Genomic DNA, 26,593 nt, shown 5'->3' with positions numbered 1-26,593 from the left:
TCACAATTCTGCACATATTCCTCATTGTCTGTATAACAGAGCAGAGCATTAAACACTGAACACAGCTGCTGAAAAGATAAAGTTTGTTAGCAAATGGGCAAAATTAGGTCATTTCCTTTTGTAGCAGTCATGATTGTTATGTGGATCAAATGTATCAGCTTCCATTTTAGGAACTTTTCATACAGCATTTTCCTCTTTGTACCACTATTTTCTATTTCAAACATCCTTATCTATTTTGATGACATTCATTTTAAAGTCGTCCCTTTGAGCTCTCAAACGTACCAGCAGACTTTTTACTAGGTAAAACCCTGGAGTCTAACATGAACATGTTTGCTGATATTTCTTTTGAAAGGAGAAGTGAGACAGTGACAGTAAAATGACACTGGCCACTGAGTCATCAAAGAAACAGAACCAAGTCGTAGCTGACACATTTAACAGCACGCCCTATTGTCTCAAATCCTTTTGAAAAACTCTGAAACATGAACCATGAGTTCAAAAGTGTATATTTTTTTATTTATGGCTACTCATTCATTTTGACATAAAACTCGTTTGCTGACATAAAAAAAAGTATCTTTATTTAATTACAATAATCACAGCTACTGACCAAAAAAATAAAATTAAATTAGAAAAAACATTCACATATACAACCTACATCTATAGTATTTGAAAACCCAAAAGGGAATTTGCTCAAATGGAGAAAAAAAAACATTTTAAATGTAACATTTTAAATTGTTGAAAATAATCTACAAAACATGCTTATTCAATTATAACACAATCAAACACAATAAATGTGCGCATGCTTCAAGATATCCATCATGCATGTACTCACTGATGCATCTGCAATGATAATTGATCACAAGAACCACTGAGCAGCAAGTAACTGAAAGGACAAGCACATTACGCCACCAAGTGGCTAAACATGTAAACCTGCATGAGAACATTTTATAAATGTGAAAAAAAAAAACCTGACAGCATTCAGCTTACAACATGGTAAAAGAACTTTAAAAGGTAAAAAAAAAAAAATGAAAGCAATCCATTGTATACTACAACAACTATATATGTATATACAGTTGAGTTGGGGCGGCACGGTGGTGTGGTGGTTAGCACTCTCGCCTCACAGCAAGAGGGTTGCCGGTTCGATCCCAGGCGTAGGAGCCCTTCTGTGTGGAGTTTGCATGTTCTCCCTGTGTCAGCGTGGGTTCTCTCCGGGCACTCCGGCTTCCTCCCACAGTCCAAAGACATGCAGGTTAATTGGTGACTCTAAATTGTCCGTAGGTGTGAATGTGAGTGTGAATGGTTGTCTGTCTCTATGTGTCAGCCCTGCGATAGTCTGGCGACCTGTCCAGGGTGTACCCTGCCTCTCGCCCAATGTCAGCTGGGATAGGCTCCAGCCCCCCCCCCGCCACCCTCAAGAGGATGAAGCGGTTAGAAGATGAATGAATGAATGAGTTGAGTTGAGGACAGAGGAATGCACATACATTTTACTTTATGTCAAAACTGCTTTAACATGAATTTCCGTTTTCATCTGTGCTTCTCTCGTTTTGCTGATGATGCACCGCTCTTTACGAATCTGGAACCAAATTAGAGGAAACGACTGAAGGAATGAATTGGAGAAAGGGGGGGAATAGTGGTATAAGTTATACTGTACCTTTCCCAGCTTCTGCAGAGCCTCTCGTGTTTTCATAGGCACAATCATCACCTACAGGTCAGAGATAATTAATGCAAGGTTACATTAAACATCATATCTGTGATACCATTTTAAGCAACATTAACCCACAAAATGCTATCAGGTTTGTTTGTTTTTTTAAATTACACTTTAAAATCTAATCTAAATCTAACAGATGTCCTCAGTTTGTTCTGATATAGAGCTATAGAGAATGTCTGCTTGCATGCAGGGGGGAGGGCCGAACCTGTTGTGCATGAGATGCAGAGCTGATTACAGACCATTGAAATAAAAGAAGGAGACTTGGTGCGAGGGAACAAATCAGCCCTTAGCTGACATGTTTCATATTTATACATCTCTCCCCGTTTCACACTACACTGTCCTATCCATGAAAGGCAAAAATGCCCCAAAACAACTATGACAGATATGATCTCATATGTATTTCACACCTTTAAATATGAGCAGCCAGAGTTAAAGTTAATTTTACAGTTCCCTTTTACTGAGAAGTGTTGACCATACTTAGCCACATTTAGACAGTGTTAACACCACAGCATATACAATATGTTCAGATGTCACAGTTTGGAGGAATGCTGTGCACACATATCTTTTAGTTAACAACATTTTGCACCCAATTTCTGAAAGATTGTATATGAATATATTGTGGGAGTACGCTGTTATTTAAATGCATATTTTGCATTCATTTTAAGTGTCATATTTTGCCAGGATCTCTAAATTTTAACCACTGAGTTGTCAAAAGCTTCACGTTAATCAAAGTTTACTGTGTACTGTACCTGTTTCAGCATCTTTAGAGCCTCTCATCGTTTCGTAGACAGAACCATCAGCTACAGGTCAGAGATAATCAAGGTAAGATCATATTAATAGATGTATATGGGTGTATGATAAGATAATAGTTAACTTTAAAAAACAGTGTTAAAAGGTTTAAAATAGTGTTTAAAGTGAACAGAGGTGAATGGAATACTGACCATGGAGAAGAGAGGAGTACACCTGCTGCTGAGTTTCATCTTGGCTGACTGCTTGAGACTGGGTGAGCCTGTAACGCGTAGTTATAAATGCATATTAGGAGTCGTTTTTAAAAACTAGCAAAAGTAAAAACAACAGCAGTAGCATGTATAGTATATTGCTTTTGTTAAGTTGTAAATCAGAGAAGAGTGTCCTGACCTGTTACAACAAAGATCTGTGGAGGACAAAAATGTTACAAGTTATTTTGTTGTTGCATATAATCTGACTTCAGAAACATTCAGTAAACATTTGGATAATCAGCAGGACAGCTGTCAGAAGAAATGATGGCACTGTGCGTTTTTGCAAAACCACAAAAATGTTCAATTTGCATTTATACGTATCTCATCAAAGTTTCTAAACGGGAGGAGAAGGGGGTGGTGGATAACGTGTCACCTATTCCACAGTGTGGACTAGGGTCTCACTGTTTGAGACCCACAAACAACAACACCTGTTGGGTTTTAGTGAGACATCACAATGTGTTTTTTTTTTTAATCAACCAGTGTTTTTCCATCAGGGATAGTGTCCCAAAAAGTGGTTGACCATCTCTGTGTTTTCTTTGCATTTCCTGCCAGGATAGTGCAATGAAAAGCATTTGTTTTTAACCCAGCCATTGTTGGGTTTTCTGCTGGGAAAGCGGAACTTAAAGAAATAGTTTTTTTATCCAGCCATCGTTGCGTTTTCTGCTGGGATAGCTGGACGAAAAGCAAATGTTTTATACCTAGCAATAGTTTTCTGCCGGGATAGTGCAAGTAAGAGCGAGTCTTTTTAACCAAGCCATCACTGTGTATTTTGCTGTGATAGTAGAACTATGAACAATTGTTTTTTACTGAGACATTATCGCATTTTCTGCCAGGATATAGCAATGAAAAGACGTTGCTGTATTTTCTGCCAGGAAAGTGGGGAAAAAGCTATTTTTTTTACCGAGCCATTGTTGTGTTCGCTGCTGGGAAAGAGCAATGAAAAGTGGTTGTTTTTCGCAGCCATCGCTGCATTTTCTGCCAGGAGCAATCATTGTGTTTTCTGCCGGGATAGTGGAAGTAAGAGCGGATGTTTTTAACCAAGCCATCGCTGTGTTTTCTTCTGGGATAATGGAACTATCAACGGTTGTTTCTTGCCAAGCCACTGATGCGTTCTCAGTTGGGATAGCGGGACTATAAGTGGTTGTTCTTAATCAAGCCATCACTGTGTTTTCTGCCAGGATAGAACAATGAAAAGTGGTTGTTTTTTACTAAGACATTGCTGCATTTTCAGCTGGGATTGTGTCCCAAAACCAAATATTTTAAGCCAAAACATGATCCTTTCCAAACTACGATTAAGTGTTTTGTTTTTGTTTATTTGCCTAAACCACACATTAACCAAAGTGCTGTTGAAACATGACGTTTAAACATAGCCACTACATAATAACATACAAATGTAACATATCTGTGGTTTGCAGAAACGTACAATGCCAACATTTTTGCTGTTGACTAGGTTGCAATCAGTGTTACCCATCTAATATCAACAAGAGGAGGTCTTACCCTTTGACTTTGTGTAAAAAACCAGCAAGAGCAGCAGTGGAATAATCAGTAAAATTCCAATAACACACCCAATAATCAATGGCAGTTGAGATGAGGGGCCGGCCACTGCAATAATAATTATATAAACAAACTTTTAAAAGCAGTCACACTGTAATGCATTATAAATACTTTAAAAGATACAGATACAAAAGTAAATTATATATTATATATCATAGCTAGTTTAATGTTTCAACCATTCAACCACTAAGACACTAATAACACTAATAACTATATTCACCTCACTGCATATACCTGGTTTAGACGGGTCAGCTGTTTTGTTGCTGCAACTCTCGGTTCTGGATGCTGACATCTCACTGACAATGTTGGAAATAGTGCAGGTGAATTTGGTTTCTCTGTCCTGAGGTCGCATGCTGTATTCCAGGCTGGAGCCAGTTATAGTTTGGTTCCCCACCGTCCAGTTGTAGGTGACATTGCTTTCAGTGGGTGCACTGCACTTCAGCAAAGCCGTACAGGATCCATTTGAGGGGTGCCAGGTGGAATTGAAAAAGACGTCGGGCTCTTTAGTAATGGGCTCTAATGAGAGAGTTGGAGAAGAGACAGAAAGAGGGACAATTAAATGTAGACATTGCAGCTTCAGCTCTGACTGAATTTGGTAAATCCATTATGCGTGTACGAAAACCACCAATAAAGTCACGTATAGCAGAACTAGGCCCACAGAATAGATCATTTACATCAGTTAAGAGGTCCTGCACAAACTCTATTCCAAACCAAAGATCCGAAACCTGTGTGTTCCTGTGTGAATCTGTCTATCAGCAGCTAATCTCAAATACTACTGGACCTAATCAGCCTTTTATGTGCATATTTATAACTGCATGCTCAAGGACTTCTTGTGGTTGTGGTGATTCATGATTGTTAAAGAATCTGTTTCATGAGCTGTTTTATACTTTCACTGACTGCTGACTGCTCACTCCTCTTCACTAGCTCGTAAGAGCCGCAAGTTTTCTTGAAATCAGCTCAGATAAAAACAACAAGCCTTAGTTCCTGTCTGTTGCAGGCCTCACTTCCATGGAAATGTTTGGTCTCATTTTGAACCAGAAGACTTAAAAAAGCAGCCCGCACATCCAAAAACGATAAATACTAGGTGCTGGACAGAAGAACAAATACAAAAATACAAAGACAGTTCTTTTGGACATTTTAATCGTGTGGTGATACAATTAAAATTTCCAAAAAGGGCAGCTTCTGGTGTGTGGACCTGTTTTTGTATTTCTCATTTGAACCAGAGCATCTGCAGGTTAATCCATACCCAACATGTTGTGATCACTAAAGACAGACATGATAGGAGATGAATAAATCCACATTTTTGTTATTTCCTCCGCCATCTTGACTGTGAGGGAGCCAGGAGGGATAATTCCACCTGACGCAGCTCTGCTTGATCCAGCTGTTAAAATGGGCAACAGCTGCTGTTGTGTCCTCTGCGCGGCATCATACCACAAGTGTTTTGCTGGTTCAATTTTGTAGACTTGCAGATTTTGTCGATTTGGACATTTTTCCTTGATATTTGTGCTTCTGCCATTAGTAAGCAGGCTATGTAGCTAAATGTTTTCTTTACTGGTCTGTTTTAATTGTGATTATTGTTGTTACTTCCTATGTTGTTGTGCTGTAGCCTACAGATAAAGTTAATACCATTCAAAGTCCAGTTATGCCGTTGCTCCCTCAAATATAGATGAAGCACGCAACTGCTGGAGTTAAAAGAACCCTCTATAGTGGCCCCCAGATTCATAGTTTGGGAATAAGACACAGAGCTCAGGATGTGAAATATGCTGCATCCCATTATATCCATATAAACTGGCATAGTTAGCTTTAGTACAACACACAACCAGCATTTAAATAGTCTAGAGATCACAGGAAACACAGCAAAAATATAAAAGGCATCTATTGAATTAATGATGAATTATCATCTATAAACAATTATAAGGTTACTTGGTCGCTTACCATGAACTTTCAGAGTGATGGTGACTGTTCCCCTCTGTTTGTCAGTCACCGCAGAGACAAAAATGAAATTACCAGAATCTTGTAGAGTCAGTTCTCTCACTGTTAAACTGAAGTTTGTGGGGTTTAAGTCTAATCTGCCCTTGAACTGATGGTCTCCAGAAAGTTTCTTATATTTTTCTGCAATTATTGACGATCCATATTTCCAGAGTGCCAGTATGACCCCTTCAGTTGGTAAGCAGGATGACAACTCCACGGTGTCTCCAACTTTCTTATGGATGACACGTTGACAACTGGAAGCCTCCACATCTGAAACACAAGAGCAAACAACAGAGTGGTATAATCTTTTTGCCACTGTAAAATTGATCTTGATATTATGACTGCTAAATGTTCTTTAATGTTTACAAAGAGAGAGGAAAGAAGGAAGGAAAAAGGGACTTTGTCTTTTAAAAATTAGGATTTCTTGGAGAAAACATTTGCAGATGTAAAACATTATTTTACATGAGTCAAAAAAATGTAGTAGGATAATATTTGAAAGTAGTTTGCACGTAATTGTAAACACACATCCAGGAAATACAATGAGCTTGACCGGTATGCTTTGGCTGTACAAATCTAAACTCATAAAAGAGTGCATCAGGCCAATAAATACATCCTGTAATAATAAAACTGCACAGTCTGACTGAGCAGAGGCATACACACCATGGAGGAAGAGCCAAAACAGCTGCAGAGCACGGTATGTCAAGAGGCAGATCGCGTATCGGAGGCAAACACCAGCCATCTTTGTGGGTAGGGGAACGTCTGCTTCCTTCTCTGACAAATTAGAGATGGCCGGTGAGTGGGACAGGAAGCAGAACTTGCACTGTGGCTACGCCTGATAAAAAAAAAAAAAGTTAAACAGATAAGAGCTGAGTAAGACATCATCAGCTAGTTTTTTATTTATTTATTTACAGCCAGTTGTTTTAAATTTAATTTTACAAATCTACCAAATTTATAATATATTTGCAGGTGACAAAAACTAAATGTGTCACAGTGTGCACTTCTGACCTGCCATACATGCCATTCTCTCAGTTAATCCAGCTAATTTCCACTAACCCCACCTCTTCACCACACCTACCTGCCAGCCTACCACCTGTCCACACATCTCCCATTCCTGCCGGTCCACCACACCCACCTCATCAAGCCAACTTATCTCACCTGTGCCTCATTGCCCCCCGCCACAATAGATTGTTCTTTGTCATTTCTATGCAAGTCTTTCCAGCGTTAGTTCCCAGACTGATATCTTGTTGCCGAACACGCCTGTCTCTGACTCTTCTGCTTCATCTGCTCCCTGGTGAACCACTCAGCCTTCTGTCCTCGACCAGGAACTCTGTTTCCATGTTCCTGGTTTCTCTTTGCCTGTTTCACGTAGCTGTGTGGAGAGACTGCTAGTCAGCTCTCCGTTGTGAGTTTACCTTTTCTGCTGCCTGCGATTTCCGGTGCTGTGGATTACCGTGTCACATGGCTGCACATTCTGCGTTTGTGTGTGCGCCGCAAAATCCACTCATCACCGCTGGTTCTTCGACTCCCCACCGGTTACAACACATCTACAACTGGCGCCTCACAGGTGTGTTGGCTTCCCTGTGTTCACCTGGTATCGGACCTTCTGTTCATCTTCTGTCGCCTCCTGTCTGCTACCTCACAGTAAAACTGCACACTTTGAACTGTTGGTGTGCTGTTTGTGACTGAACCCGCGTCTTGGAAGGCCCTGAACCAAAAAAACTGTCTCACTGTTGTTTACCTGCCTGCTCATTGTGTGATGACGAGCAGTAACCACTAACCACACCTGTTACAAGGTGTTAGATTTACCCCAGTGACCAGTGGCACCACCAGAAATGTATTTACAGGGAAATCTTCAGGTAGCACACCAAACCAAATGCCATCACTGAATTTTAGAATTGAAATGGAGGCAGTGGAAGGGCCAGGCATTGTATCAGAGGGGCCATGGCCCACTGTGTTTTTGGCTCATGACACACTTTGTTTTGCTCTACAGGCAGTGCACAACAGCGAACCTAGTGGTGAAACGATTTCGCTTATTGCCCCTTTAATCATACCTTGGCAGATATTTCTACATTACTGAAATTCTGTTCAGCCCATTACTATAGTGGAGTTTCTTCTGGAGCACGTCTCTGCAGAAGCGGCCCATGCTCTGTCTTCATTATTGTCTAATTTAAACATAATTTTTTAGATTAGTCCATGATGTCTTTAAAGTCCTTTTGTGAATTCAGTAGGATCAACATATCAGCTGACTGGAAGTACTTGGTGAGGGTTATATGATATAATTTATAAAAACTGAAACACAAACCAGATTAATTCCTGAGAGTGTATTTTCTTTATTTGACAATAATCTTTCTATCACAACTACTACATAACAATGAATCTAAAGATGCAATAATGATACTTATGAGTACATAATTTGACCATTAAATAAAAGAAAACAAGCATAGCTGCCTTTTTTACATAAAGAGAACATTAACACTATATGCCCAAATGAATGAAAACAAGTTTTCTTTTCACATCATTAATAAGCAATCTAAAATAGTATTGCATAGTAACACAAATTAAACATCATGCATCATTCATGCACTCACAAATGCATCTGCAAAGGTGTTTGACCACAGAAACTTCTACAGGAACTGAATGCAAAACTGCAGGGCACCACCAAGTGGCTAAAAAATTACATTGCCAGAAACCAGACATGAAAATGTGCAAGTGTCAATTCTCCCTCCGTGATAAAGTACAGTAATTAAAGCACAGAAGTATTTACATTTGTCTTATGAAATATTATTTATACATCAGTTTATTTTTAATGAAAAAAATGTTGTCTATCCTTGACTTTGACTATTGAAGCTGCACTACAAAAGATGTTTAACTTTAAATACACTCGTGTCATCAAACACAAAGTTGGGTTGTACAAGACAGAAAATCAACATTGGAATTTACAGATTTTAGATCATCATTGAGCTGCAAGATTAAATCATTTTATCCCAAGTTATTCAAGTTAGAGAAGGGCTAAACCAGAACTTAAAGGGCTAGTGCACCCAAAAATGAAAATTCAGCCATTATCTACTCAACCATATGCCGAGGGAGGCTCAGGTGAAGTTTCAGAGTCCTCACATTCCTTGCGGAGATGGGGCTAGCAACAAAACTCCACCTAATGCAGGCTGGGCGCCCCAGATTCAAACGTCCAAAAACACATAATTGAAACCCCAGAATATCTCCATACTGCTTGTCCGTAGTGATCCAAGTGTCCTGAAGCCCCGACATAAAAAGTTGTTTGGAAAAACGTCATTTGAACTCTGTTTTTAGCCTCATTGTAGCCTGTAGCCTGTAGCTCTGTCTCTCTGTAGACCGCGCTCACATGTGACATGACATGGGCACCGCCTTCATGTGTGTTCACGTTCTTTCACTAGTCTTGCGCTTAAGTGCACACACGTGAGCTTGGTGTACAGTGAGGCAGTTAGAGCTACAGGCTACAATGAGGCTAAAAACAGAGTTCATATGACGTTTTTCCAAACAACTTTTTAAACTACATATCAAACTGCAAACATTGTCAGTCGTAACTAAACAAGTTTTAACCATAAAATGTGATCAAGTTTTGGACCTTGTCCACTTGCAGACTGACTTGGCAGAGATGGCTGCCATCTTGTTTTTACATGGATTAATGTATTGTGCTCTTACTACCACTAGATGGCACAAAAAAGTGGACAGCAAATGAGGACAATCGTTCTGAGTTGAGTAGAATGAAGTATAAGGTCAAACAAACCCAAAATGTGATGTCGTCAGGGGGTTAAGCGGCAACAAAATAAAAAAGAAGATATATCAATGAATCTAAAAGCAAAACATCTCAGCAGTTTTGCAATTTAAGCTGAGACCAACAGGAGGTTAAATTATTTCATATAATCTACTATTGAACTCCACAAGTACTAAGAGACTACAAAGTACTAAGAAATCTGAGGAGCAGTTGGACTACTGCAGAAACTGCCATGAACATTACGTTCTTCAAGTTGTCATCTGTGCCTGTTGTTTTGTTTGTTTTGTTGATGATGCACTTCACTTTATGGACCTGGAACAAAGACATAATAAAATAAAAAATAAAAAAAGCTGAAAAACAGACAAAACTGTACTGAACACGGGTTGGTTAATGGTAAATGGACCTGCACTTGGACTGCATCTCTCTAGTTTTCTGACCTCTCAAAGCACTTTAACACTACATGTCACATCCATCCCTTCACACCCATTCACACACTGGTGGCTGAGGCTACCATACAAGGTGACACCTACTACTCAGCTTAAACGTACTCACACTCCAATGAAACAGGCATAGGGAGCAAGTCTATAATAGGGTTCAGTCTTGCTCAAAGATACTTCGACATGCGAACTGGAGGAGCCAGAGATCAAATTGACCCTTTATTAAGCCCCGCCCCTTTGTGACGGTCCATCAAGCTGTCGGAGTGAGCATGGATTCTGCGCGTGACTGCACTCCCTGAAGAAATATTAGCAACTTTTTGGAAAAATGACAAAGCAAAGTCTGTGTTTGAAGGATATATCCAGCCTGCCTAACTCGGTCCATCACATTGTGTGCAGATGAACAGTGTTTGGCTTCCCCCTGTGGCACCAGCCGTCAAACCTCCACCAGCGGACGGATGGAGAGCTCCGGGGGAGACTAAACAATGTTCATCTGCACACACTGCGATGACACACAGCTGGTTGAACATGAGCAAAGTTTCCCTGCTTCCCTTCACTGGTTCCTGTACAGCAGGGTCGGCCTTTGTTTCACTGTTATAATCATTAAAAAGCAAAAGCAGCATGTGTGTACATTCAGTAGGCTATATCTTCAGTAGCTAGCTAGCTAACCCTACACTTTTCAGAGTTTGATTTTGGTTTTGGAACAGGGAAGAAACGTGTATTTTTTTCCAACCTCTCCAGGTAACGAGTATCATTAACACACGACGTGCCCCAGGCACAACATTTAGCTCCAAATCCACAAAACCAGCCTGAAAATGAAGGAGATCTGAAACGATTGCATGAGACTCTATGGAGCACAGCCGTATAGCTGTTGGACCCCTTTCAAAGCTGGCCACTGCTACACTATGATTGGCAAGTATGCATTTGAGGGGCAAGACTTAGCGAAGGGTCAATTAGCGGACGATCCGCTCTACTTCCTGAGCTACGGACGACCCAATATCTGACATTTTAATTCAAGTTTCAGCTGGTTGTAATCCGCAACCTCACCACTAGATGCCACTTAATCCTACATACTGGACTTTTACGGGGATAGAGTAACTGTAGAATCTAGAATTAGAGGCCCAGATGATACTTAATTCAGTTTGTTAATCTAATTAAACCCTGAAAAATATTTGTAGGCGATTCTAATAATTAGTTGCCTAACTATGGACCAGAGAAGAAACAAGCCAAGACACTGCTGCTCAGCACGAGCATACACAACTCAGCTTCACAGTTTGTCTGACAGAGATATATTGCTTTGATAGCCAAATTTAGACAGGAAGGAAACCACAGCTAATATTTTTACACACTACAAAATACATAGATGCTGTGCACCAGTTATTTTTGAGGTGGTACAAATAACCACTGCATAGTTACCTTAAATTATCGCTCATGAAATTTTAAAGATGATGATAGATTTTAAATCAAAACTTTAGACTCAGGTGATGAACAGCTTCTGTTAACGTACCTGCATTTTAACACTGATTCATGGTACATTAGTGTCCACTGGCTCCTCATGCTTACTCCTCTTGTCAAGACCTTTGAGATGAATTGAATAGAATGTGGCATCATTGTATTCTTTATTTTGTCCATATTAAAGACAAATGAAACAGATTATTTCCACATTAAAATCGTTTGTACTGTACCCTTTCCAGTGTCTTCACAACCACCCAGTGTTTCGTAGATACAAACGTCACCTACAGGTTATTGAAAATAAAGACAAGTCAAATTAGTCACTTTACCTCTGTGATACAAAATTAAACTTTTATATCACAGACTGACTCTGGGCAACATTTTAACCACTGGTTTAATTAAGTTCGCCAGTGTTAAGCCTGCAGCAGAGGAACATTTTCAAAAAATGAGGCCCAGTCTTGAAGACTGCAGCATTTATAACCAGCAGCGATATCAGATACAGCTGTGAAAGCATTCAGACCTTCAAGAAGAGAAGAGTATGTTTGCTGTTGCATTTCATCCCGGTGGACTCGTTCATCCTGATTGGTGGTCTGAGACTGCGTGGATCTAAAATATGGAAATGGCGGTAGATTTAGCAGGAATCATTATAAGTATTGCTGAGTTCAAAGTGAGAGAAAATAACTTTGCACCAACCTGCTGTAACATAAATCTGTAAATTAAAAAAAAAGACATTTATTGTTTTTTTTGTTTGTTTTTCTTTAATTGCAAAATATTCTCTTCAGTGTCATGAGAACTCTGCAGTAATTTTACTCTCACCATTGGACTTCATGAAGCGATACAGCAAGAGCGGGAGGATAACCAGTAAAGCTCCAGTGAGGAGCCCAGTGAGCAGTGGCAGAAGAAATGAACAGTCTTCAGGCTTGGGCGCTGCAGAAAGACACTGTATTACTAAAACAACATATAACTGCAACACATCAGTTACTGATTTAACAATTTTGAAGCTACATATTCTCACTCCCAACTTGTCAAATACAGACGCTTGGTCAGTGAACTTTCATGTTAAACTATGATGCTCTAGGTACCCCTCTGACATCAGTTTTGGATGCTCAGGGATGACGTGTCAGTTTACACTCATTACACGCATTGTGTATTTCAAAAATAAACTTCCATTTTCAAAAACAAGTTTGAATGTAAAAAAAAAAAAAAACAAACTTCACATTTAGGTTTACTCACTAAGGTTTAGGGAACAACAGTATGTGATTAGGTTTAAAAACCCCATAAAGGTTTGGCTTAAAATAAGTACGTTTGTTACTAACGTTAGAGTGTGGATACCGGACCTGAGAACGGGACCCGTTAGAATCTGATGGGTCGGACAGGGTTTGGATAACAAATCAGAAATTTTGCTCGGGTTTGGTTCAGGTTCAGCCCACTTCACATGCTGCTGTGTTGTGCTATGGCCTATGCAAGTGCTAGAATTTGTTATTTATGTGACAACGCCGTAATGCAACACAGGCCAATAGTTACATTTCAAGCAGGAAGCGGTAAATATTCAGACTGATCTAATGAAAATGGAGGCCGCTAGATAAAACTTGCTATCAGGAAAGTTTAAAACTGCCGTAAACCATGCAGGGAAAATGGCAGTATGGAGGCATTTCGATTGTTTGACTGTGCATAACAGCAACCTTCTGATGATTTTTTTTTTTTTTTTTTTTTTTAAAAATCATACATATCACTGGCTACAGCAGAAAAAAAGAGAGTTTACATAATGAAATGTGTTTGGTGATTTTAAATCTTGTACTTCATTTTTGGTCAGGAAGTTTTATAGAGGCAGTAGTTTGAGATCAGTTATTTATATTTACATAAATGTTAATGTGAATGTTGTTCCCTGTTTTTGATTCATTTCAAAGGGCAATATTGCAAAACCCGTAGTTCCCTTCCATGAACATAACACCAATCAGCCACAATTGTAAAACCACTGACAGATCAAGGGAATAACATCAGTCACCTTGAAACAATGCAATGTTCTGCTGGGAAGCCTTGGGTCCAGACATCCATGTGGATGCCACTTGAAACACACCACCCACCCAAAGACAGCAGACCAGTTCAGAGGGTCCACTATGGATTGAATTTGGCTCTGACCTGTTGAGGTATGGACACGGGACCTCTGGGGTCTCATCCCACAGATGCTAGATCATATTGGGATCTGGGGGATTTGGAGGCCAGGTCAATGCTTTGAGCTCTTTGTCACGCTCCTCAGACCAGTCTCTCCATTGTGGAGTGCTGTTGCCATGAGGGGATGAGGTTGATCAGCAGTGGTGTTTGGATGGGTGGAGTGTGCCAAGGGGCATTCACATGAATGCAAACACCAAACAACCCCTAGCAGAACATTGCATTGTAATGAGATGATCAGTGTATCAATATGTCTGGAACTTGAAACACCAAAAATATGAAAACTTTAAGAACTGCATAACTAAACATACATTGTACAGTAATATTGACAGCGTTGCTGTACTCTCCTGATCCAGACTCACACCAGTACACTCCATCACCGTATTGTATGCTGTGGATGCTGCATGTGGATCCAGTCATTCTTCCCCAGCCAGAGCAGTGTGACAGCTGGCCTGTTTCAGTATATCTCATCACTTTCCACTTGGTGGCGTTTCCCTCACAGCTCAGTGAGATGGACTGAGAGAAGAAGTGTTGCACTCTGTCAGGAGTCACTGTGAGAGACGCTGCTGGGTTGAACTCTAAAAAAATGACACAAGATACTGAATCAACCCAAAATGTTCGAGATATTGTCCTATGTATGAAAGGGTTTTAAGTAACATTTACAGACATGTATGCATGTTACATGGACGATGCTTTCTCAGTTTCCAAGCTTAAAAAAATAAAGACTTAATCATGGGTTACAGTAGTGACGGCCAAATGAAGCCTCATGAACCACTTTCTTTATTTTCTGACCCCACCAGATGACGCTCTTGGTTGAAAGATAAAAGCTGAAGGACTTGCAATGAAGTGTGCTTTCAAACCTTTGTTGAACAGACACCGTCACCTAGTGGCTTCAGAGATTAAAGACAGTAGTTCATTAGGCCTCATTAGTTCACAGCAATTGACCTATGGCTAAGCCACGCCCCCCTCCACTTGCTCGGACAAACTATCAACATTCAGTGACCGGCGCTATGGCAGGTGTCACAGTACACAGTATTTCGCGGGAGGCAATAGATGATTTTTGGAGACATAACGATCAGATGTCATTGAGAAGTAACCAAAAGGGCCTAAACTGCGCATTGGAGGGATATATTCATCATTTTATTGTTGAGAAGGTCGAACTAAAGCTTAAATTACAAGCCAAAATTTACAGGTCACAGGGTAAGCATGATAAACTGCATCTCGTTGCCGTTGCCATCACAAGACAACAAGTTAAAGTGCCACTGAAGTTAAGGTTTTTGGCTCAGAATATGAGAAAAGGATAACGGCCTTTTTACCATCTTTACCAAGAGTGTCTCTCCGTTAGTTTGGTGCTACAGTATTTACACTGAATCATTCAGCATAACGTTTGCCAACCTTTGTTTTCTCTGCGATTACAGATAAATTAATGAAGCTAAGCTCCAGAAGTTAACGTTAGCTTAACTAGAGCCCTTTGGACAACAGCTAACAATGATGTACAGTACAGGCCAAAAGTTTGGACACACCTTCTCATTCAATGCGTTTTCTTTATTTTCATGACTATTTACATTGTAGATTCTCACTGAAGGCATCAAAACTATGAATGAACACATGTGGAGTTATGTACTTAACAAAAAGGTGAAATAACTGAAAACATGTTTTATATTCTAGTTTCTTCAAAATAGCCACCCTTTGCTCTGATTACTGCTTTGCACACTCTTGGCATTCTCTCCATGAGCTTCAAGAGGTAGTCACCTGAAATGGTTTCCACTTCACAGGTGTGCCTTATCAGGGTTAATTAGTGGAATTTCTTGCTTTATCAATGGGGTTGGGACCATCAGTTGTGTTGTGCAGAAGTCAGGTTAATACACAGCCGACAGCCCTATTGGACAACTGTTAAAATTCATATTATGGCAAGAACCAATCAGCTAACTAAAGAAAAACCAGTGGCCATCATTACTTTAAGAAATGAAGGTCAGTCAGTCCGGAAAATTGCAAAAACTTTAAATGTGTCCCCAAGTGGAGTCGCAAAAACCATCAAGCAGGCACACATGAGGACCGACCCAGGAAAGGAAGACCAAGAGTCACCTCTGCTTCTGAGGATAAGTTCATCCGAGTCACCAGCCTCAGAAATCGCAAGTTAACAGCAGCTCAGATCAGAGACCAGATGAATGCCACACAGAGTTCTAGCAGCAGACCCATCTCTAGAACAACTGTTAAGAGGAGACTGCGCGAATCAGGCCTTCATGGTCAAATAGCTGCTAGGAAACCACTGCTAAGGAGAGGCAACAAGCAGAAGAGATTTGTTTGGGCCAAGAAACACAAGGAATGGACATTAGACCAGTGGAAATCTGTGCTTTGGTCTGATGAGTCCAAATTTGAGATCTTTGGTTCCAACCACCGTGTCTTTGTGAGACGCAGAAAAGGTGAACGGATAGATTCCACATGCCTGGTTCCCACTGTGAAGCATGAGGAGGAGGTGTGATGGTGTGGGGGTGTTTTGCTGGTGACACTGTTGGGGATTTATTCAAAATTGAAGGCACGCTGAACCAGCATGGCTACCACAGCATCCTGCAGCGACATGCCATCCCATCCAGTTTGCGTTTAGTTGGACGATCATTTATTTTTCAACAGGACAATGACCCCAAACAGACATCATTGTTAATCTTATTCATATTGAGTTGATGTGGTCTAATGTTACGAAAAACGGAGAAAATGTACCGCACACCAAGTCTTAGCTCCCATTGAAGGCTTGTTTATTTCCGCTGTCACGTTTTCGAGCACGAGCCTTGTGTGCGGTACATTTTCTCCGTTTTTCATGACTTTTATATATACATATCCAGCACCCACTCCAAATGGACCTTGGGATGTGCGTGTTTTTTGACTATTTTTGCGTGGTCTAACGTTACCGCACAACTTTATCCAAAGGAAACACTTTTCTCGGTTGAGATGTGGTTTAGGAAAGTGTAAAAAATACACCTCGTCGCCCAGCCTCTCAGGATACCTTGTGTCTGAGTTGCATGTACCGCATGCACACCGTTTGACCATTGTTAAACTTCAAATCTCCGAAAAATCTCATAAAACCAAACAAAACTGACTTTCTGTAATGCATTTCAATGAATGTCCAGGCAGAGAATGTCCAAGTGTATGGGAATGGCTATACACACTGTGATTGGCTCATCGTGTTTGAGGGCGGGACTTAGCCATAGGTCAATTGTGATGATTTGGAAGAGGTGGAACGTTTTAAAGACCTTCCTAAGTTTTTGGTGAAACTTTAATCTGGAACAGTTACAACTGAGTTTAAAGCTTAACTACATCCCCAAATATTTTTAAATGCAACAGAGGAGTGAGGGTAAAATTAGTGTGGAGTTCCACTAAAAGCAGTGATGCAGAGTGGCTGGTTAAAAATGAAAGCATTGCCCGCTTTGTGACAGAAACATAGCAAAAAACAACATACTGACCTCCAGACCAGACAAACTTACGTCCACTATACTTAGTGTAATACACTGGATCTCCTCTTCCAGCCCTACAGTAATATCTAGTGGTGCGTGTCTGTCCATCAACAATGTAGGAATCCTCTTTAGTCCCATTAATGCTAACAGGTAGCTGCTTGTAAGTGTAGACATTTTCTGACTGTTTGCGAACGCCCTTATACCAGTAGAACCTCCATCCTGCAGATGCACGTTCAACCTCACAGTTCAGAGTTACTGTGGCTCCAGGACTCAGCCATAATGGAGACACAGTGAGGACAGGCTGAGGTGAATCTGTTAGGAAGTTTCAGAATAAGAACATGTTATGATGTACTTTTAGCATTTTTATATTTATTGTCCTAAATGCTTTCATAAGGACTATAACTAAACTATATAATATGTATTTATAATTCTAATATTCATTACATTTGAATTGACTCACCGTCATGGACTGTCAATTTGAAGTTATCACTCCACTTTGTTGACGACTGTTTACTTTTGTTTCTGCCAATACAGCTGTACTGTCCATTGTGAAATACCTGAGCACTCATGTTATACGGATTTTCATTTGGAGGTTTTATCGAGCTGGTTGTTCTCCATTCGTACTCCCAGTCGGTGCCTCCTCCGTTCTTTATCTCACATCTGATAGCGATCGTCTCTCCTACGTATATCCTCGGCCAGTTGGGTTGTAAGGTCACAACAGGCCTTTTTGTCTCTGTTTACATTGAAGAAATACCAACGAGGAAAAATAAAGGACAAATAGTTTAATCAGCATCTTTGACAGTGTTTTTTTGCAATGCTGTTCAGGTAATTATTACCAAAGATGCACTGCAAAACTCATATATTACATTATCAGAGGGTTTGTAGTGAAAACCACCTTTAATAATACGAATCCTTGTTTAGCAAATCCCTTTTGCTATTTATAATATATCATTAAGTTTCTGCAGTGATTTAGAGTAATTTGCTAATTTAATTTGTATTTATTTAAATACAAGGAAAAACAATAAAGATTGTGCAGTCACCTTCAGCATGTCCATAGAGGCGTGTATTCAGCACTTAAATAAGAATTGACACTTAATTAGACATGATTCAACTGACTGAAATATTAAAGAAATGAACACAGGCATTGGCAGCTTTAGTTTTATAGTGCATAGATATCAAATTATTATTACTTTCATAGCAATTAAAACAATTTTCAAATGTATCCACTAAAATAATCCACTCTAGAGCAAAGTCACTAGCCACTCCAAAAATGATGTTGACAAAAAACATGTAATAATAAAAAAAAGAGTCAAATTTCTGTCCCATTGTTCATTTTAGTGCTATAATGTTCTAACACAGAATGTTAATGATGTACTCACAGAATATCCCCAGCACACAGAACAAAGCGCACCTCATCCTCACGTCCGACAGAGACACTGAAACTGCAGCAAATGTTGAGAAACACAACTGAAGCAACATTTTCATATCAGATGTATCACATGTTTTTTTTCCCACAACAGTTTATCTCTGCTTATCACAGTTGACACATGACTATATTAGAGCAGAATACGTTCCTAAGTGTTTCAAATGTTCTAGGTAAAAACCTCTAGCCTGTGAATTCAGTTTGATACTCCAACAGATACTGAGCAGACGTGGGTGATAATTAATATTGCAGGCATTAGCTCAATTTAGATTAAAGCATAGGATATCATGCTCGAAAAAACATTTAAATGTGCAGGGGAGGTCACGTAATTTGTCAGCCTGTAGATATGAAATCATTTTGATTTGCTTCCTGAGAGAGATATCGTCACCCTGTCAGCAACTGCTGCTTTGGAAATGGTCAGTAATTGTGGTTGTTGCATAACTTTCCTGCACAAAATGATTTAAGCATGGGTGTTAAGTTAGAGTGGTCCTCTCCTGTCTGTTGTCCCTTGTGTGTTTCAATCCTTCCCCTCGGGTTCCCCGACAAATGCTGATTTTTTGGTATGAAAGTACTTTTGTGGACCAAGTATATATATTTTTTATCAGTAATGATACTGTGCCAATTCGCTTTATGATAGTCCAAACAAATTCATATAGCCTACTTTTTACACTTAGCTTGATATGGTTCTTATTACAGGCTAAAGTGTTGTTTTGTCATACCTTGACAGTTTCGACGACTGCGTTTGTCGTCATCATCAGAACCATCACGTGATGTTGTGGTGATGTGTCCTGTAGATGTTTTATCCAGGTTGTCTATCCAACAGTCCATCAGGTGACAGGGCCCCCCCCGCCATCAGATAGTATATCAAATGGCGAGGGGTGTGGCCCCCCATTATCCGGTGTTCTTCCAGATGATGGGGGATGGGGACCCCCTGCCGTCTGACAGTCCTACAAATGAAAGCGAGCACTTTTGTAACACTGCCTCCCGGGTGTGAGATAGTTGGTATGCTCCCTCATCCTGGTTTACAGTTCTGGGTGCATGCTTGCGCATTTCCACCGCCTCCGCAATGCACTTGTTGCTTTCCCTTCGTATGACCTTGGCCTCTTTCCAGTTCATGATGTGATTCTCCCTTTTGCAGTGATCTGAGATGGCTGATTTCAGATTTTCCTACCTGTCTCCCTGATAGAAGGAAACCCGGGGCATGGTCACCCTACCATACATCAGGGGAGTTACAGAGCGCATTCAAAGAGTTATGCACAAACACCGCATAAACACACCCGTAAAACCACACACAAAACTGCGCCAGATTCTTGTACATCCAAAAGACCAGACTGACCCCGAGAAGAAATGTAATATCATATAAGAGATCCCATGCCTATCATACAACAAAACTTATTTGTTTCCCTCTTCTTCTTTTCCTCTTCTCTGTTGTTATTCCTGACTCCTTGTTTGCGGAGCAGGAAAATCTGAAATCAGCCATCTCAGACCACTGCAAAAGGGAAAATCACATCAATGAACGGGAAAGAGGCCAAGGTCATTCGAATGGAAAGGAACAAGTACCACCGTTGGATTGCAGAGGTGGTGGAAATCCGCAAGCGTGCTCCCAGAACTGTAAACCAGGATGAGGGAGCATACCAACTATCTCACACCTAGGAGTGTTACAGAAGTGCTCCCTGTCATCTGTAGGACTGTCAGATGGCGGGGGGCTCACCCCCCATCATCTGGAGGAACACCGGATGATAGGGTGCCCCACCCCTCGCCATTACCATCATCATCCGCCCCCTGTCGCCTGATGGACTGTTGGATAGGCACCTGGCGCCAGGGGGCACCGGAATGACAACCTGAATAAAACATCTACAGGAGATGTCGCCACAACATCACGTGACGCTTCTGATGATGACAACAGACGCAGTCGTCATAACTGTCAAGGTATGACAAAACAACACTTAAGCCTGTAATAAGAACCATATCAAGCTAGATTTATGATATTTGTATTAGATTAGAATGAAGAAACGTGAGGCATTTCAAACCACAATGCTGCTACAGCTAGCTAAACACTGACTGACAGGGGTAAGGATGACTGTACAACTAACCCCTGTGACAACAAAACAGATTTTCTCTAGCTATCCTACTCCATCTTCAGCATGCCAGGAGAGCTGGTGAGTAAAACTGATAGTGGGAGTGCTTGTAGACGTACTAAAACCTGCATCAGATGAGGTGAGGACAGACAATAAGGTCTGTCACCCTCCTCCACGTGTCATGTGACACTGAGCAGATGCTGCAAGAAATAACAAAACCACAGAGAGGGAGAATCACCAAAAGCTGCCCTGTGAAGGCAATCTGGTCTCACTCTAAAGTTCCCATCACCCCCTAGTCTTTACGGATTCACCAGCCTCATTCACCTCAGCAGTCAGAACTGGGGCTTTTGTGTTGATGGCACTTGTCTTTTTTTTAATGAATAATACATTTGTATTGAAGCGATTACATTTCACTCTTCTTGTTATAACTGCAGATGATGAGGTTAGATAAAAATAAGCACAACATTAGATACAACTGACAGATCTTAGCTGTTAAAAAGGCGACAGAACTTAGCTTTAAGCTGCGTGCTGACAAGCATCGTTCTTTTTGATAATGTTTTTATCTTGTAGGGCCGTTTCTTTGATTTTAAACCTGCTCTGATGAAAAGACGGCTTGCAAAGTCTGACATTAAAATAACCACTTTGTTATTATTTTTGGCTTTGTGGGTGTCTTCACAAGGTCTATGGGATGATGTGCGATGGGGTCTGGGCAGGTGGGGAGGGAACGGTTGCTTGGGAGCATTGACACCTCTAAACTTGAACTTTATTTTTGTAACCTCTGCTTTTCTGGGGGCTGCTTTTTACTTGAAAAAGAAGTAATATTGCTTTACTTATTACTCTCTACCAACAGTAATTTGTTACACTACTCGTGACATTACTTTTCCATTCTCCCCAAAATTGAGGTGTCTGTCTCTGTGTGACTGTCAGGGTAATCGGTGTGAAGTGTAGCTAATGCTAGATAGCTTCTATTTACCTGGGGGTTTTCTGCCTGTGACCAGTATTTTCCCAAGGCTCTGCCTCAAAGATGGAGAGTCACTCATGGGGCAACATTTCAGCCTGCAGCTGCATAGACAGTTATTTAAATGCATGTGTAGGTATTGCTGTCTGCTTAAGAGAACAGTGGCAAAATGAATCTATAGTGTTATGTTTTTTAGCAACTGCAGAGGCTTATCAAGGAACAGAGGTTGCGACTGTATGTCTTTGACACATGGTGGCAGTGCTGCCTAAAACAAAAGCACATGCATTCAGTAGGGACACATACCAGAACAATCAGCTACTACAGTATGCTGCCCTTGCAATTCAATCTGGTGCTCTGGAATCAGACAGTTCAGCCATCAAAGAACTTACTGTTGTAAGAGTGGGCATCTTGATCAAAGTATAAGCACCAGGAAGCTGAGCAAACATCCTACTGTTAGGTTGTTAGCGGGTATCATGATCTGCTACATTAGTTAATTATTTGTAAAGCCAGAAGTACCGCCTTGTCATTGTATGCCTCCACACATCAGTCAAGTTACAGTGTGCATCCATGCCTGTAAAGACTCATACATAGGCATGCCAGTGGACAATTCTTGAAATACAGATGTTGCTGCAAAAAAGCTTCATATTCTAAAACATGGATTTTTTTGCACACATTTTCCCTCAGCAGTACAGATCTATACAATCAACCCAGTTTCATTGTAGACACCCAAGATTAGTGTCACCAATTCAGTATCTGACCAAATGCTTCTCCCTCTGTTCCTGAGTTATGGCGTTGAAAAATGGCTAGAAAGGTGTTTTAGAGAACATTAAGATGTCACAGAGAAGTTGACCTTCAATTTTTTAAACAAACGTCCACTTGGATTCAAAGATAAACTATGTAGATATTGGTGTTTATAGGTCGCAGGTGATTCTTGTTACAGGGTTCCTACACATTTGGAATTTCAAAATTCCATAACCCAATTTCCAGACTTCTCAGCGTTTTGTTTTTTGTTTTTTCCCAGAGAATATGCGACATCTGAGTAAATATATCAGTGTATCATATTTCACATCATATTTAATTATTCTTAATAGGCGATTGCAAATAAAAACTCAGGTGAGGTCAATGTCTGGGCTGAGGCAAAAAGGTTGGGACTCTAGGTGCAAGAGATGCAGTAACGAGACGTCGGTGTTTTTTCCTTTCATGTGGCTCAGAATCGCCTTCTCCCCCATGTTGGCGATGTCAAACGATTTCACACAAAGCTTGCATCTAGCTCTGTGTGTGAATTGGGAATCCTTGGCCAACCAGTATTTATATACGGTATTGTCAAGCCATCCATCCAAAAACTTGCATCTACCCATTGTGAACCACGTGAAACTCGTCTTCTTGTCGAAGGTGCAGTGTTGGAGTGAAACTTGATACCTGGGGGGCTGGAGGAGGGTCATGGGGCAGTGGACTGGACATACCACTTGTCAGTCAGGTAAAAGGGGCGGTATGTTTTCTGAGACGTTTGCTCTCACATAAACTGTGCTTGGCCCGGCATAAAACACGATCCAGACTGATTAAATTATTTTTGGAAATACCTAAAATATTTGAGAAAACAGTATTTTAGAACAGTGGTAATAGTCTGGAAACATAAATATTTTTCCATACTTTATTTTTCATTTTCCATACTTTTTAATACCTGGAAATTGATTAAATTTATTTCCATACTTTTCCATACTTTCCATACTTTACATACTTGCGTAGGAACCCTGTTGTTAACGCAATATCTCAAGAAGACTTTGAGGATTTTTTTTTTATTTGAGAAAAACACTCACTTGGAATCAGCAATGAACTGATTAACTTTTGGTGGTCAACGGTCAAGGTCACTGTGACCTTGCATTTGTCTCACTCTCATGAATGTGATACCTCAAGAACGGCTTTATGAAATTTCTTAAAATTTGGCACAAACGTCCACTTGGACTAAACAATGCACTAATTACAATTTGGTACACACAGGTCAAGATCACTGTGACCGTGCATCTATCTCATTCTTGTGAATGTGATATCTCAACAACACCTTGAAGGAGTTTCCTTAAATTTGGCACAAATGGTCACTGGGAATTAGATTTTAATGGTCAAAAGGTCACTGTGAACAATTTTTTTATGTCAATTTTGACAAAATATTACACATATGTCTAATGAGATATAATGATGAGGGGTTACAGTTTACATCTCAAAGGTCAAAGGGCAGCTTCACTTTGACATCATAAGGTTCTGCAAAAACACTTGTCTGGCCATTAGTCAACGTCATAACTCAGGAACAGAAGGGGAGGCATGTGGACAGATACTGAATAAGTGACTCTAATCTTGCCTGTCCACCTTATAACTGTGCTGATTGTATCGACCTCCTGTGCTGATGGGCGGAAGATGTGTGTTAAGCATCCATGTTTCTACGAACATTGACGTAAATTGTAAGTGCAACTTGAGTGGTCTGAGGAGGTATACAACAGCAAGGCTGTAATTCTATAAAATGTCAACACTTTATCACTTCATCGTATTAGACATCTGTGTGAACCTGTGTCATAATTACAGCACGAACTCTTAAGTTATAGCCAAAAACATCTTTTGTGAGGTCACAGTGACCTTTAACCTCCAAATTTAAAACATTCATCTCAAAGTCCAAGTGAACATTTGTGCCAAATTTGAAGAAATTCCTGCAAACTGTTCTTGAGATATCACATTCACTAGAATGAGACTGACACGGTCACAGTGACCTTGACCTGTGACCACCAAAACTCTTATCAGCTAATTGCTGAGTCCGGGTGGATGTCTGTGCCAAATTTGAGGAAGCTCAAGATGTATTTGGGATACCACATTAACAAGAATGGGACAGACATGGTCACAACAACCCTTACCTTTGACCACTATAATCTAATCAGGTCATTGTTGTGACAAGTGGACATTTGTGCCAAATTTTCATAAATTCTCTCTTGGTGTTCTTGAGCTATTGTGTTCTGGAGAATGGGATTGACGGATGGGCCACCTGAAAACATAGAACCTCTGGCCATGACTGTTGCCAGCGTGGAGGCAAAAAAAAGCAATCACTGACGTCCATCTCTGGCATTTGTCTCTGAAATTAGGCTGCTTGCCAGGGAGGGTGCACTACTCTACAAAAACAAGTACAAGAAAATACATTCAATTGCCTTTATTATAGACCCCATTGTCCATTGTATAAAAAAGAAACAATATACTGTAAAACTGATAATGTATATTTAAAAATAGATAATTCACCATTGTACAATCAACACACAAAGTCTCTCAAGTTCTAAATATAAACTTTTGGAACACAAATGTTTATCTTGCACATTTTTATGCATCTTTCCATATTAATCACCACCTTTTCCAATTGGCAAATAAATCTGTTCATAGCATTCTTTATCGGGCCTGGTGCATTTATTATGATAAAAATGTGACTATCTTACCACATTCTGAAGTGTCTGGATGTCTCTTTTTATCAGTCAGGCACATGTGAAATTCAGGTAAACGGTCTTGAGTATATAATTTTGTCATTTAAATGATATGTATCATAATGACCAAAATGTTTTACCTCACTGCTTTATTTAAAAATATGTCCACCTTAACAAAAATAAGTAAACACATTTTGGTTTGGTTTGATTAAAATATTACAATACTTATGGGCTTTTATTCAGATGTTAAATGTCAGCACTACAATGGTGAATATAGTAAACAACTGATGACTACTACAAGGAGAAAAACCAATCTACCTTTATACAAAAACAACAAATGAATACAAATCATGCATATAAACATTTAACTGCATAGACAAGTTATACATAAAAGCCATGCTGCCAAACTCCGTTACTAACATAGAATGACACATATGTTTTTCTAAGCTATCTAACCTACATAATTACTACATTATAGCAATAATAGTATACAAAATAAGTATAAATACAAAAGCAAAACATGAATGTTGTACAGGGCTCCAAACTAACTTTTTTTTTTTTAGTCGGAGCACTGTAAGCAGAAAATTTAGGGGCACACCTTAAATCATCCTGCAACACAAATATTCACATTTTTGGCCACTTTAACTGTTTCATAAACTATACGTAGTCTACAGTATATAAACATTGGACTATTTTAATTATTAATGTATTTAGCATCACAAAGACTTGGGATCAGTCAGTGGGATGTGAGGATTCTTAAAATAACATCTGTACAGATATGAAGCCCTGACTATATCTGACTGATCTTTGATGAAAGCTGTTGTCTTGTTTTCTTTTCCTCTGAAAATATTAACCTTATAGTCAGACACAATTTCTGTAGCCTGTGTAGCTGCAGTCTACAGCAGCAAACTGATATGATGCTGATTTACATGAGAATTCCTGTAAAATGGAGGTTGAACCATGAACATAAATTACAGAAAGACTGAAAAGCATTTTAATAAATTAAACTACCATAATTAAAACAACTGGTTGCACACAAGTGAGTAGTTGTAAAAAAATACTCGTACTGACTCCAAATATCTGGAACCTTGTTGTCTATCATTTCGTTGTCCATGGTTCTTGATTTTTTGCTGATGATGCACTTCTTTTTATGGACCTGAAACAAAATCAAAATAAATGCCAACGAAAATAAGTACTTGATA

At 39.9% G+C, this 26,593-nt stretch overlaps 3 protein-coding genes across 4 annotated transcripts in view; all 3 read right to left on the bottom strand.

Annotated features, from left to right (window-relative positions):
• Positions 1 to 558: 558 nt before the first annotated feature.
• On the bottom strand, positions 559 to 6,986 carry si:cabz01074944.1 (SLAM family member 8). 2 transcript variants are annotated; one of them, XM_049569058.1, is made up of 9 exons: positions 6,889 to 6,986; positions 6,193 to 6,498; positions 4,492 to 4,773; positions 4,201 to 4,305; positions 2,843 to 2,858; positions 2,647 to 2,714; positions 2,455 to 2,505; positions 1,649 to 1,699; positions 559 to 1,570 (listed from the first exon to the last, which is right to left on the bottom strand). In XM_049569058.1, exons 1-9 carry the CDS (start codon positions 6,965 to 6,967, stop codon positions 1,563 to 1,565), a joined length of 966 nt encoding a protein of 321 aa, XP_049425015.1. In that variant the 5' UTR covers positions 6,968 to 6,986; the 3' UTR covers positions 559 to 1,562. The 2 variants fall into 2 exon arrangements, with proteins under 2 accessions (XP_049425015.1, XP_049425014.1); XM_049569057.1 differs by having other exon boundaries at positions 559 to 1,699.
• A 7,132-nt stretch (positions 6,987 to 14,118) lies between these two features.
• On the bottom strand, positions 14,119 to 19,734 carry LOC125884320 (uncharacterized). The gene is made up of 6 exons (XM_049569218.1): positions 19,626 to 19,734; positions 18,524 to 18,556; positions 17,944 to 18,216; positions 17,493 to 17,795; positions 14,353 to 14,612; positions 14,119 to 14,241 (listed from the first exon to the last, which is right to left on the bottom strand). Exons 1-6 carry the CDS (start codon positions 19,732 to 19,734, stop codon positions 14,119 to 14,121), a joined length of 1,101 nt encoding a protein of 366 aa, XP_049425175.1.
• Positions 19,735 to 25,324: 5,590 nt separating this feature from the next.
• LOC125884319 (uncharacterized) overlaps positions 25,325 to 26,593 on the bottom strand; it is a 268,232-nt gene continuing 266,963 nt past the window's right edge. Inside the window, exon 46 of the mRNA XM_049569217.1 lies at positions 25,325 to 26,547. Within this exon, the coding sequence (XP_049425174.1) occupies positions 26,540 to 26,547 (8 nt within the window). The 3' untranslated portion in view covers positions 25,325 to 26,539. The remainder of the gene's footprint in view (positions 26,548 to 26,593) is intronic.

The sequence above is a fragment of the Epinephelus fuscoguttatus genome, linkage group LG23, assembly GCF_011397635.1.
Source record: "Epinephelus fuscoguttatus linkage group LG23, E.fuscoguttatus.final_Chr_v1".
NCBI lineage: Eukaryota > Metazoa > Chordata > Actinopteri > Perciformes > Serranidae > Epinephelus > Epinephelus fuscoguttatus.
Note: the sequence above shows the minus strand (reverse complement) of the source record. Positions and strands in the feature narration are given on the sequence as shown.

Excerpts from the sequence above, each read along its gene's own strand:
- LOC125884320 (XM_049569218.1), bottom strand. The coding sequence starts at position 19,734 with ATGGACTGTTGGATAGACAACCTGGATAAAACATCTACAGGACACATC. Across the intron at positions 18,217-18,523 it reads CCTCTATGGACATGCTGAAG|AGACAAAAAGGCCTGTTGTG; the intron begins GTGACTGCACAA and ends CAATGTAAACAG. Across the intron at positions 17,796-17,943 it reads CAAATTGACAGTCCATGACG|ATTCACCTCAGCCTGTCCTC; the intron begins GTGAGTCAATTC and ends ACTTCCTAACAG.
- si:cabz01074944.1 (XM_049569057.1), bottom strand. The coding sequence starts at position 6,967 with ATGGCTGGTGTTTGCCTCCGATACGCGATCTGCCTCTTGACATACCGT. Across the intron at positions 4,774-6,192 it reads CATCACTCTGAAAGTTCATG|AGCCCATTACTAAAGAGCCC; the intron begins GTAAGCGACCAA and ends CTCTCTCATTAG. Across the intron at positions 4,306-4,491 it reads AGCTGACCCGTCTAAACCAG|TGGCCGGCCCCTCATCTCAA; the intron begins GTATATGCAGTG and ends TTATTATTGCAG.